This window comes from Lepisma saccharinum, chromosome 17 (genome assembly GCF_977018435.1).
Source record: "Lepisma saccharinum chromosome 17, izLepSacc3.1, whole genome shotgun sequence".
In the NCBI taxonomy this organism is placed as follows: Eukaryota; Metazoa; Arthropoda; class Insecta; order Zygentoma; family Lepismatidae; genus Lepisma; species Lepisma saccharinum.
The window spans coordinates 26,815,285-26,828,222 of record NC_139245.1 but is presented as its reverse complement, the minus strand read 5'-3'; the positions used below and the strand labels follow the sequence as shown (position 1 = coordinate 26,828,222).

General features: G+C 35.3%; 1 protein-coding gene across 3 annotated transcripts in view; it reads right to left on the bottom strand.

The window, feature by feature from the left end:
- Positions 1-12,931, bottom strand: part of chinmo (Chronologically inappropriate morphogenesis) — a 43,263-nt gene extending 30,332 nt beyond the window's left edge. The window contains exons 1-2 of one of the 3 annotated variants that reach the window (XM_083139209.1): positions 12,889-12,931; positions 4,972-5,121 (exon numbers count right to left, since the gene is read on the bottom strand). In XM_083139209.1, coding sequence (XP_082995335.1) covers positions 4,972-5,089 — 118 coding nt within the window. In that variant the 5' untranslated portion in view covers positions 5,090-5,121; positions 12,889-12,931. Of the gene's footprint in view, positions 1-4,971; positions 5,122-12,634; positions 12,701-12,841 lie in introns of those variants that run through there. The other 2 variants (XM_083139207.1, XM_083139208.1) reach the window with 2 other exon arrangements.
- Between the last annotated feature and the right edge of the window lie 7 nt (positions 12,932-12,938).

Sequence of the window (12,938 nt, the reverse complement as noted above, 5' to 3'; positions counted from 1 at the left end):
CGGCGGTGACATAAACGAGGCACTTTTTCCAGCAGTGCAGCAAAGGAGGCATGTTTCTCCCCAAAATAGCGATGCAGCTAAAAAAAACGTAGCTGTTAGCTGGAATATATTCATATATGTCAGTTAGTTATCTGGATATCTGAATATTGCAGATACTAATGAAATACATTAAGCAGATATCAAGATATTTATAATCTACATAATCTCTATCTTAATGTAATAGACCATCTTTATGAACCTTTTGCAAAAGTAAGACTGCAAGTTTTACTTTGATGTTCTTTCTAATATCTAGTACTATAAGAGTGAAAATTTATTACAGAAATTCGAGGGAACCATAATTTTGCAAAAGACTGAGAATCATAAGAACGAAAGAAACCAGTTTCTAAACTGAAACTATCTTTTGGGAGTGGAATCGCAAGAACCGAATCCAGATGTGCAAGTGAACTGCTTGTTCATTTTGCAACTTTTTCTCTTGATGACTCCAAAATTCACGTAAATTCCAGATGATCTGCAAAACTCCTTGACATTTCCCTGTTTTCCAGATGCATAGCAACCCTGCATTCGGGATACATCTTCATCATTTACCTTCCCATTCCCTCTGATACAATGACACCGATTCCCTACTAACCCCTTTGGCAAGGATAACGCATATAGGGTCAATCCATATAAAGTCATACAACATGGTTGCTTGACCATTTTTAAAAAAGTTTATTTTTTGTGTGGTGTGAGCCTCATATGTTGACAGTTCAGAACCACTGTTATTTTATTTTTACTATCACCGATTTGTAGAGGCATGCAAATTTCGTTTTCGACGAAAACACGAAATATGAAATAACATGCTGTAATGTTCATTTTTCATGTTTCTGAAATGTGAGGCGAATTTTTCTACCCTGTTTTGTCACGAAATAATGCGAAATGAACTGCAAAATGCGAAATATACTCTTAAAAAACTAAATTTACCGTTTATATACCGACGCAACACTTTCTGAAGTCTGAAGTATCCTGTGAGTTATGCAATTCACGGAAAATTGATTAATTCTGCTGTAAACATTTGAGAAGCAAAAATGGATAGCTTTACACAGGAATAAACTTAATACTCTGGTAACGACACAAATGTGCTATTAGAAGGGGTAAGTTTATTTTGTGTACTAAGTGCAGTTTTTAAATCAAATTTAGGATTCACAATTTTAAAACCAAAATGTCATTTTATATAGCACTTTTGATGTGATTATTCACCGCTCTAACAAGGAAATTTTATTTTATTTACCACTTTTGAACCCGAAATCAACTTTGTTTTTGTCCCGAAATTTTGCTTCTTTATTTACCAAAAATATGTGCCTCAACCGATTTGAAGATAGCTGCATTTTATATCATGGCGCGCGTCATTTTCTCCATTCGTAAGCATCAGCGGCAACTTTTGTATCTCAGCTCTGGTAACTCCTACGACAATGAGACAAAATGTGCGATGTTAACCACATTATAGGTTACAATTATATTTGTGTGTAATTTTCTAAATATTATTCCTTCATAATAAATTTTAAGGTCAAAATTGTGTATTTTAATCACTCAAAATGACATTTTTGGACATTTGTTTTAGGGGGAAGGTAGTTTGTTTGACACTTGAATTTTTTTGTGCAAGAACCTGTGTACCAATAGTGTGTGTCAAAATTATTTGAAGCTTGAGACTTCCTTTTTTTTCCTACAGGGTCATAAACATGTACTTTTGTTAAAAAAATATCCAAGTTCAGGGTTAAATATCTCTGGTGGGCAGTTGTTTAAAAATTCTGAAATTTCTACACAATACAGTACTCCATAACTAACTTCAGTAAAAATTTTGAGTTTGAGATTCAATTGGTTCAAGAGATACAAAAGGCATGAAAAATTCAATATCTTGCATTAAATATGGTTGGTATGCCTAATTTAATTTCTTATTAACATTTTGTGTTAAAATTCTGCAAACTGTAATTTGGAATGTCAATCAACAACATTACAATCCTGAAATGGATCTGCAATAAAGTATATATACGAAGGCATGCTGAAAAGTAAAGCTTCCTATGCTTTTATTATTTTTTTTACCTTGTAAACACATTTTGGATTTTGAGCAACCATACATTGCATTTATAAGACTTTCACCCTTCTCCATTGAAGGTTTCAAACTTATATTGCCAGGGGGTGCTGAACTATAGCAAGGAAAATGGCAGCATATAACCATGCAATGTCGGTGGAGCGCCTGAAGTAGCGTGCCATGATCGAGTTTCTAACCGCAGAAAATGTGCTACAAATTGACATTCATCGGAGACTGAGGGCATTTTATGGGGATGAATGCATAGACATCAGTACTGTGCGATCTTGGGTTTTTCATGCTCGTAAACAAAACCCCAGCTGAAGAACTCTCAGCGTATGTGAGAGAATGGAGTGGAAGGCAGCCTACTGCAACTGATGGAGGTCATCAGAATCGTGTTCAGCTGGGGTTTTATTTACGAGCATCAAAACCCCAAGATCGCACAGTACTGATGTCTACGCATTCATCCCCATAAAATGCCCTGTCTCAGATGAATGTATATTTGTAGCACATTTTCTGCGGTTAGAAACTCGATCATGGCACGCTACTTCAGGCGCTCCACCGACATTGCATGGTTATATGCTGACATTTTCCTCGCTGTAGTTCAGCACCCCTTGCCAAAATAAGTTTGAGACCTTCAATGGAGAAGCGTGAAAGTCTTATAAGTGCAATGTATGGTTGCTCAAAATCCAAAATGTGTTTACAAGGTAACAAAAAAAAATAAAACCTAGGAAGCTTTACTTTTCAGCATGCCCTCGTATATATACTTTATTGCAGATCCATTTCAGGATTGTAATGTTGTTGGTTGACATTCCAAATTACAGTTTGCAGAATTTTAACACAAAATGTTAATAAGAAATTAAATTAGGAATACCATATTTAATGCAAAATATTGAATTTTTCATGAGTTTTGTATCTCTTAAAGCAATTGAATCTCAAACTCAAAATTTTTACTGAAGTTAGTTATCATGGAGTACTGTATTGTCTAGAAATTTCAGATTTTTAACTGCCCACCAGATATATTTAACCCTGAACTTGGATTTTTTAAACAAAAAGTACATGTTTATGACCCTGTAGAAAAAAAGGATTAAAATCTCAAGCTTCAAATAATTTTGACACACACTATTGATACACAGGTACTTGCACAAAAAAAATGTCAGTGTCAAACAAACTACCTTCCCCCTAAAACAAATGTCCAAAAATGTCATTTTGAGCGATTAAAATACACAATTTTGACCTTAAAATTTATTATGAAGGAATAATATTTAGAAAATTACACACAAATATAATTGTAGCCTATAATGTGGTTAATATCACAGATTTTGTCTCATTGTCGTAGGAGTTACCAGAGCTGAGATACAAAAGTTGCCGCTGATGCTAACGAATGGAGAAAATGACACTCGCCATGATAAAAAATGCCAGCCATCTTCAAATCGGTGATAGTAAAAATAAAATAACAGTGGTTCTGAACTGTCAACATATGAGGTTCACACCAAACAAAAAAAATATTTTTTTAAAAAATGGTCAAGCAACCATGTTGTATGACTTCACATGGATTGACACTATAGCAAAGAACAAATCCATATTTTACCTTTTAACTTTGGGGGAGGGTGAAGGCAACTAACACTGAAGCTAGAAATGAGCTGTATCCAGTTTTCTAAATTCATAACGCAAACGAACCTATTCTGTATTCTTACTAAAAAAAATAGGTCTGCATTGTAAGTCAATAATAATAGAGGGTTTGTTTTTAAAGGGTTGAAAATGTTTAGCTGCCTAAGACATTTACATTTCCTGTACAATTTTTTACAGCACAATCGCTGAATGAATATGTGGGTCACATCACACAAATGCATAAGTCAGTTTATTTGTGAAACATTTACATTATTTGCATTCTTCCTCACAACAAACAGATGTTCTACATTCTAAAACCAGCTATCAAGCCAAACTGTGGTCAGTTGCATAACAGATTACAGTTGTTAAAGTTGACTCTTGTGTATATATTTAAAAAAATACTCCCACGCTATGCACAGATAGGCTAATAGGGACTGAACCTATAGTTGAAAGTGAGATTCGCAGCACTATGTGCCTCCACCAGAGCAGAATCCAAGCACCTGCTCATGTATATGCGGAACGACTTGAGATGACCGGACCCCTCTCCGATTTTCTTCATATTTGGCATACTCACTAATTGAGGCCTCCTAATCACGAACCTGAAGTTAAAATTTGTCGGAAACGTCTAGAAATTGCAAAATAAGCGAAAATAAGGCGTTAGTTTTTGGAATGGAAAGCGTCGATTTTCGCAAATCTTTTTGTTTCACAAGCAAATATATATATTCCTGATACTACCACAACACCAAATTTTAACTGTTTGCCTAACCTAACCGAAACTAACCTAACCACGTGCCAATGGTTCGCAATTATTTGCAATTTCTAGATCCTGATACTACCATGACACAAAATTTTAACTATGTTTGCCTAACCTAACCGAAACTATCCTAACCACGTGCCAATGGTTTGTGGGGCTAGCGGCAATGGTTCGTGAGGCTAGTGTCAATGGTTTGCCATTTCTAGACGTTTCCGACAAATTTTAACTTCAGGTTCGTGATTAGGAGGCCTCAATTAGTGACTATGTCAAATATGAAGAAAATAGGAGAGGGGTCCGGTCATCTCAAGTCATACCGCATATGCATACGCATACAGCTGTGCAAGTGCTTGCCCATGTATATTACCAGCCAACAAAACTCTTGATACATAGATGAGGAAATGAACTTTGGAAACTATGTGAGCAAGGGAGGAGCAAGACCATGTTTTCACTTTTATAAATACAACCAACGTGAGAATTCTAAACACAAATAATGCTAAATTATAGGGAAGTCGTTTGATTCCTAAAATGAGTTTTTCAGACTCACCTTCACAAAATAATGTGACATCTGTTAAGCTCTCTGACTTGAATAGATTTCCAAACGCTGTTGCCAAGTTACTCCCATAACTGTTCCATTTAAGACAGAACTGCTGCTGTGATTCCATTCTGGTGTTGAATGGAATGTATTACAGAGTACCTACAAATGATAAAGCAAAAACAAATATTAATATTAATTATAAAACTTTGAAGTGGAAGTAGGTGATTCTCCCAAAATAGAACAACTTATCTTAATGACTCACTGCAATCATTAAAAAAAAAAAGTGAATTCCAAAAAATCATGAAACGTGAAGACAGTAAACTTAAATTATAAGATGACATCGAAATGAAATGACTTATTACTGCTGGTTTCATACCTTCAATTTTCGAAAATATACAATCATGCTCATTCATTTACATACCTTCTGTCAAAAAAGTACCGGGAATTTGTAATTTAAAAGGCGTGCGCAAATGATTTTTTAAAAATAATTTTTTTCCAAGTTGGTAGCTCTGTACTTAATTACTATGCCAAACGTGAGTGTGATCTGTCAACCAGTTTGTTTACAGCGGCAGGTTGAATCAGTCCACTTCAGTAGTGCATCACGATTTTTACAATGAACGAAATTATTGAACAAAGAGTTTGCCTTAAATTTTGTGTTGCGAACGGAATTTTGTGTGCTGACTCGCTAAAAATGTTAGAAAAGACTTATGGTGAATCAGTTTTATTAAAAACACGGGCTTACGAGTGGTACAAAGCGTTCAAGCAGGGCCGAGAGATCGTCAAAGACATGCCTCGTTCTGGACAACTTTCGACCTCTTCAACCGATAAAAACATCGAAAACGTGAAGGAAATTGTGCTCGATAATCGCCATTCCAGCTTAAGAGAGATAGCTAGTGACCTTAACATCTCTCACGAGTCTGTTCGTTCGATATTGGTGGATATTTTGGGCATGAGACGCGTCATCGCATGGCTTGTTCCAAAAGAGCTGAATTTTCTTCAAAAACGGTACCGTGAGCAGGTCTCATTAGACATGCTGGATCGTGCCAATTTTGATCCCACATTCATGGAACGCATCATAACTGGTGACGAGACATGTGTCTACGAGTTTGACATGCAAACAAGTCAACAGTCATCAGAATGGTGGACAAAAGACGAGCCGAAACCGAAGAAACCACGTCAAAGTCGCTCAAAAGTCAAGGTGATGCTCATTGTCGTCTTCGATATTCGTGGTTTGGTGTATCATGAATTCGTTCCAGAGGGACAGACCGTCAATAAAGAATACTATTTGGCCGTATTGAAGCGTTTGCGTGAGAAAATCAGTCAGAAACGGCCAGATTTGTGGAAGAACAATTCATGGATTTTACACGACGATAATATGCCATCGCATAGAGCGACAGTTGTGACCGAATTAAAGGCCAAAAACACAATAAATACCATCGAACAACCACCATATTCACCAGATCTGGCCCCGTGTGACTTCTTTATGTTTCCAAAACTAAAACTGCCGCTCCGGGGTACCCGTTTTGACTCGATTGAAGCTATAAAGCAAAATTCGTGGAAGGAGCTGAAGGTCATATCGGAAAGCCCTATAAAAAGTATTACCAAGACTGGAAAAAACACTGGCATATGTGTTGAGTTGGTGTTTTAAGTCCACATTATGCACAGCAATACTAATCGGGACTGGACCTACAGTTTAAAGTGGGATCCGAACCACTTGTGCCTCCACCGGGTATCGAACCCGGGACCCCAAGATTACTATGCGGCAACGCTACCACTGCGCCATCGGGAAGGCCACTGGTATATGTGTGTTGCATCAAATGGGGCCTACTTTGAAGGCGACAAAATAAATAGTGATGAATAAATGAAAATTGTGTGTTTTATTTAACAATTCCCGGTACTTTTTTGACAATATATATAATGCATCAATTTTTATTCCAAAATACCATATTATCTATAGGGTCATTCCATGACAATTTATCACAAAAAGAAAATGAACTTTTCAACCTGACCATGTCACATTTTCATGAAAAATGAAGTAATTTACATGTGTAAAATTTTAGGCCTCAGTGAAACACTGTTTGTACAGTGGGGTTGCCAACTTTGTAAAAAATGTCAAATATATGCTTACAAGGTCAACAAAAAAAAAGAATCATAACTTTTCTTGTACTCATGGTATAACTTTCATCTTAAACTTGTTTTGAAGCTAAGGGAATACAGTTTTGACAAAGAATAGTTTTATATGAAAATATTGGAATTTTAATTTCAAGGTCACATGATGTGACCATTGACCTTGAATACCTAAAAAATGTATCTTCAATATTGGTGGAAATAAGGTATGTTATTCAATTAAATATAATCTCTGTTTGGTGTAAGTTTCATTTTGGGATGTCTTTGGTAACAGGAAAAAAGAAATCTGACATTAGAAAATGCTACATTCAGTGTTTACCCTATAATCTAGCAAAAAGTATGTTGTCTGGAGAATTAATTGCAATAGAAATTAAAATAACTTCCTCTATGATAAAAATAATGTGATGAATCTGATTTTGAAGAGTTTGCCACTCTCTGAAATGTAGGTTCGCCGCCATTTTGAAAAATGGTGCCAAAAATTAACCTTGAAAATTTTAAAAAATTATATCTCAAAAACTGTGATTTGTACACAAAAGGTGAAGATAAACAAAATGAAAAGAGCAGAAAATTTGATAAAACATGGTTTCTGTTTTATAGAGCTACCTTAAATCTTAATTGAATTAGAAGGCTTCACTCATTTACTAAAATGTTTTGAATTAGCATAAAAGTTGGTATTTGACACAAATAACAGCAAATTTGCTATTAATTCTACCGGACTAAACGGTGTTTCACTGAAAGTCAGGTTTCTTTTATTCCAATTCCCAAAGACATACCAAAATTGAAGATACACTTTCTTAGGTATTCAAGGTCAGCGGACACATCATGCAACCTTGAAATTAAAATTCCAATTTCTTCATGTAAAAGTATTTTTTATGAAAACTATACTCCTTTAGCATCAAAACAAGCCCAAGATGAGAGTTATACCATGATTAGAAGAAGAGTTATGATTTTTTTTTTGTTGACCTTGTAATCATAAATTTGACATTTTTTATGTTGGCAACCCTGCTGTATGAACAATGTGTAAGTATCACTGAGGCTAAAATTTTACACATGCAAGTTACTTCATTCCTCAACCATCCTACCAAATTGCATAAATATCTGATATGGTCGGGTTGTGAGCTTTCATGATTTGACGTGGAATGACCCTATATGCAACATAAATTTCTACAAATCACAACATGTTGCCACCTCTGTACTTGGGCATAATTTTTGTTAGTTGAGTTGGTGTTTTTAAGTTCACTTTATGCACTAACTAACTATCTAGCCTTCTTGAACCCGAACGTTTATGGCTGTAGCAACACAGGCCTTCTATGTGTTCCTATCCTGAGCAAGATCTATATACTCTTTTTCCATCCCTACAGATTTCCTTCAGGTCCATCTCAACATTATCCCTCCATATTCGTCTTGGTCTTCCTACCGGTCTCTTACCATCAGGTTTCCCAAAGAAAATCCTGTAAACTCTTCTTTCCTCCCCCCGGCCTTCCCACCTAAGTCTTCTTGATTTAATCATTCTAATAATATCTGGACATGGATACAAATTATGTACTTCTAAATTATGTAATGTGCACTTTATGCACAGTAAGGCTAATTGGGACTGGACCTACAGTTTAAAGTGGGATCTGAACCGAGGACACCTTGATTACACTAGGCCACCAGAGAGACCACTATCAGTCATCTTCATCATAATTAACAAAAAGTTATGGAAAAGCAACATAAATAAGGAAAATACTAGTGAGCAATGTGTTAGCTCATAGATTTCATTGACGCTAGTGTTGAAATTTGCAGATTTATAAATGCTGGAATAACATACTAAAAAAAATTGTAGGACCTGGTGCTTACTAAAAGCATTTCACGTAAGTTTGAATCACATAACCTCATAAATTCTCCACCATTTCCTTTTCTAACATATGATAAAACAGTGTTTGATGTTTGAAACACAACCTTGGCACTTGACAAATAATACTTGTACACCAAAACTTAGAAAGACAAGACAGCCAATTCAGGAACAGAAGGACAGTTACCAAAAAAAAAAAAAAAAAACGATTTAAAACAAACATATGCTGTATCTATATCAAGAGGAAAACATTGTGTGCGACATCTTTTTTAGGGTCATAGCAAATTAACACAAATCTTTCATTTATCGCAAGCATGGTTTCACCTTCTTGCTACCCTGCCAGGACTTGAAAGAAGACTCAATACTCTCTTAGGTAAAGCTGGTGTAATCAACACCACTCTCAAGACAGATTTTTCAGGATTAACCCCCAAGAACCCATTATAAGAGGCTGAGCTAGGATCACCGAAATTATTTAAAAATCTCTGCACATCCTCTGACCAGATCAGATTTGGGTGATTAGACTGAGCAGTCAAATTGCATATTACCTGGACAACAATAAATTGTCAGATTTTTTATCAAAATCAAAATAATTTTCAAACAGTTAAGCTTAGTGGGCTACTCCAAGCAATTAATTTTAATGATCTTCATTAACAGGAACACTCATCTAGAGTTCAACTGTACCAAATTTGTCATGGGAAGTAGTAGTAACTGAGTGAGGTCTGGCATGTATTTAATAAAAACAATTATTGCATGTTGTCTCATATTTCAAAATAATAAATGTTCTCATTAAGAATAATATCAAATTAACTAAACTCCATGGTGTAACGAAAACCAGGGGGTGGGGGCAAAGACAGAATATTTCCCTTTGTAGATAAGGTTTAGCATAGTGGAAGGACGAAAGTGGCAAAAAAAGGGGGGAAACTGTCCCATTAACCGCCGCGACTGTGTGACAGTCCTCCGAGAGGCAGGGACTGACAAGTAGTTTTTTCATTGGGCGATGCATGGCCAGCACGTAATGCTTTTTGTTTCCGAGATAGCAGTCTGCTACTTCCTTTTCAAATAGCTCCCACTGGGTATAGCACCAGGGATCACTTGCACAACTATTATTATTATTATTATTACATAAGTTAAAATGATGGTTGTATTCCGCTCATCGTTTCTAGTTAGGACGACTAAAATTTCGTACATTAAGCTGTTTTATGAAGGAAAATAATGTCAAAATAAATAGAAAAATTCAAGACGTTGAGATAAACTTGTATGGTTACCTCCAACTTTTAAATAATGAAGCCCCTGATTATTATTTTTTGCATATTATCATCACTAAGAAATATTATCATCCATTAATTTTCATAAACCCTGTCAACAGATAGCTAATCAATTTCTATTGAATCTCTTTCTTCATGGAAGTTTGGTGGAAATCAGTAAACCTTATATTAAACAACAAACCGCACAAGTACTTTTCTTATTTGCTTTAGTACATTGGAGGAGGAGGTTCAACGCACCAATTCCCTAAATACATCTGTGGCATGTGTGTCAAAGAATTATTAGTTGCATTTTGTGATTTCTGGTTATTTCCTTACTATGCATCCATTCAAGAATAACAAGAGATATAATACACGATAATTAAATATCATATGCAAAATATGCACATGCCCACTGTGTGATCTCTGTTGGAAAGAAGTTAAGGTGACAAAGGTATACAAATGATAAGATAATGCTGACTGTACTGATCTTTACAAATGTGAGAAAAGCATTTGGAATTCTTGAAATGATTAGAGAAGTAACTTTGGTGTGTTTTAAAGATGCAGAAAGTATCAAGTTGTAAGGAATTATATTACAAAAAGTAAGTTGGGCCTGTAAATGACCAAGTTTGTAAGTTACCACTGTCTGAAGCATTATTTTTGTATGGAAAATCTTGAGCACAGGTGCAGGACATGAAGGGAAAATACTAACACAATCAAACAAACTTAAAAATGCAAATAGAACTAAGCATAATTAATGGATTTTCTCAGGATTTCAACCAGATGAGATGTGTATAGGTTTTCAAGCTTTTGAGAGTTAACATCTCTCTTACCTTTAATTCTACCATGAAGGTGAGTGATGTTAGGTCTTGAAAGCTTGGAAACCCTTCCAGAACTCAATTTGTTGATTATCCAAGAAAATCTGTTCCTGTGTTCTCAGGAGAGCTTCGACTTACTACAACAAATAAGTATCTAGAAGTTTAATTATAATGGCAAGAATTCCAAAGGTGATCTGCATATAGAAGTGAATTGTTCTGTACAAAAATTTCAGTTAAGTAATCAGAAAATGCAGGTATATGATAATGGAATTAACTGACCCTGGGTTTTAAAAAACTTCTAAATGTTAAATTTTCCAAATGATCACATGTATTAACTGAGTCAATCTTGCCTTCATATCATGCCTATTTTCTTTGATACAATTATGAATAGTTGAGCATGAAGTACATCTGTACTGATGCAGTAGAGAAGCACATATATACCATAAAATGTAGAAAAATTTCGACAAATGGGGGAAAAATCAACAAGTTGAAAATGACGTAGCTAAAATATCTGACTTCAGTCTTCAATTAGGCACTCAAATTAAAATTAAACAACAACAGTAACATTTGAACATGCCAAATGCTGGCAACCAATATTACAAATGGGGAATAAATTCACATGACACACATCAACAAAAGTCTGGCATGTCAGTCATCAACTACAAAACACTCAATGAGAAGAAAAGAAATGAAAACATAATGAATCTATCACTTGATGGTAACCAAAACAATGCAAGCCAAGTTACCAATTGTGCCTATAATTGAGCATTTACTCCAAATTCGTACAAGGTCAAGAATCATTTACAGTGGCTGTAAGTTTACTATGCCAAAACAATGAAACTATTGCAGAAACTAAGTCATCACTATCTGCAACATAAAACCTGCTTATGTTGCTTCCCATGAATAAGTTTTATTAATTATTTTCTCCATAATTATCAACATTGCTAACCTGAAACCCCAATTGCAAGATATACTTGTGCAATCCCTCTACAGAAAATGTTAATGATCCGCCTTTACTTCCTAGAATATACAATAGTTTTCCACGGACAAATTGAATTTACATGAACTACAGCAATGCATTTTAAGTTAGCACACAAATACTATTCCACAATTGCATGCCGTGTGTATTTGTTTGTACTGATCCATCAGTCAATGACATCTATTTTGGCTATTTATATAACCTTAATTTCTGCTCTTTATTGTGCAATCAACAATTTCCGCAATAAATACTAATATCTACCACTGGCTTCACTTTGCCACGAGATAAATACAACAAGGTGTATATTTTGTAACATACGCACTAATACGGCGCACCTTCATTATATTCGAAACAATAAATACACAGTTTTTACCCACTGGAATGCACTAAGACCTTTATGTATGCCAATAAATAAAGCACATGTCGCTTATTAATGTTAAGTTCACAGACGAAATGCTTTTCATAGGTTCAGTGAATATGACGACCCATGAAAAAAAAATGTAACAAGCGAAGGCCAAGACATTACGACGAATGCACTTGAGCCTACATACATATATTGGACAAACTATCGCAAATATCACATCAGTTTATAGTTCTCTGCATTAAATTTCTAAACTTCCACGAAAATAATGTTCTGAAATCGATAAAATACCAACGATTGGCAACGCATTACCCGTTCTTCCGAAGTGCAACACGGTTCATGCATCCATCTTGACACGAAACACCAACCGCGAATCCACCACCATAATACGAAAACTGCTCGGTTGCAAAATTTGTGAAAAATCAAACTTCGCAACATTTCTGTGCGAAAGCAAATATCCTTGGCACATCTACAAACCACTGAAACGAGGTATAACAAACAAAAAATGCATAATATCACCTGAGATAGATCCAATTGTTATATATAAATAACTTAAAATCTCTAACCCGTGCATAAAAAGAAAATGTTGGTGTACAGCCGGAAGCACGATTTGATA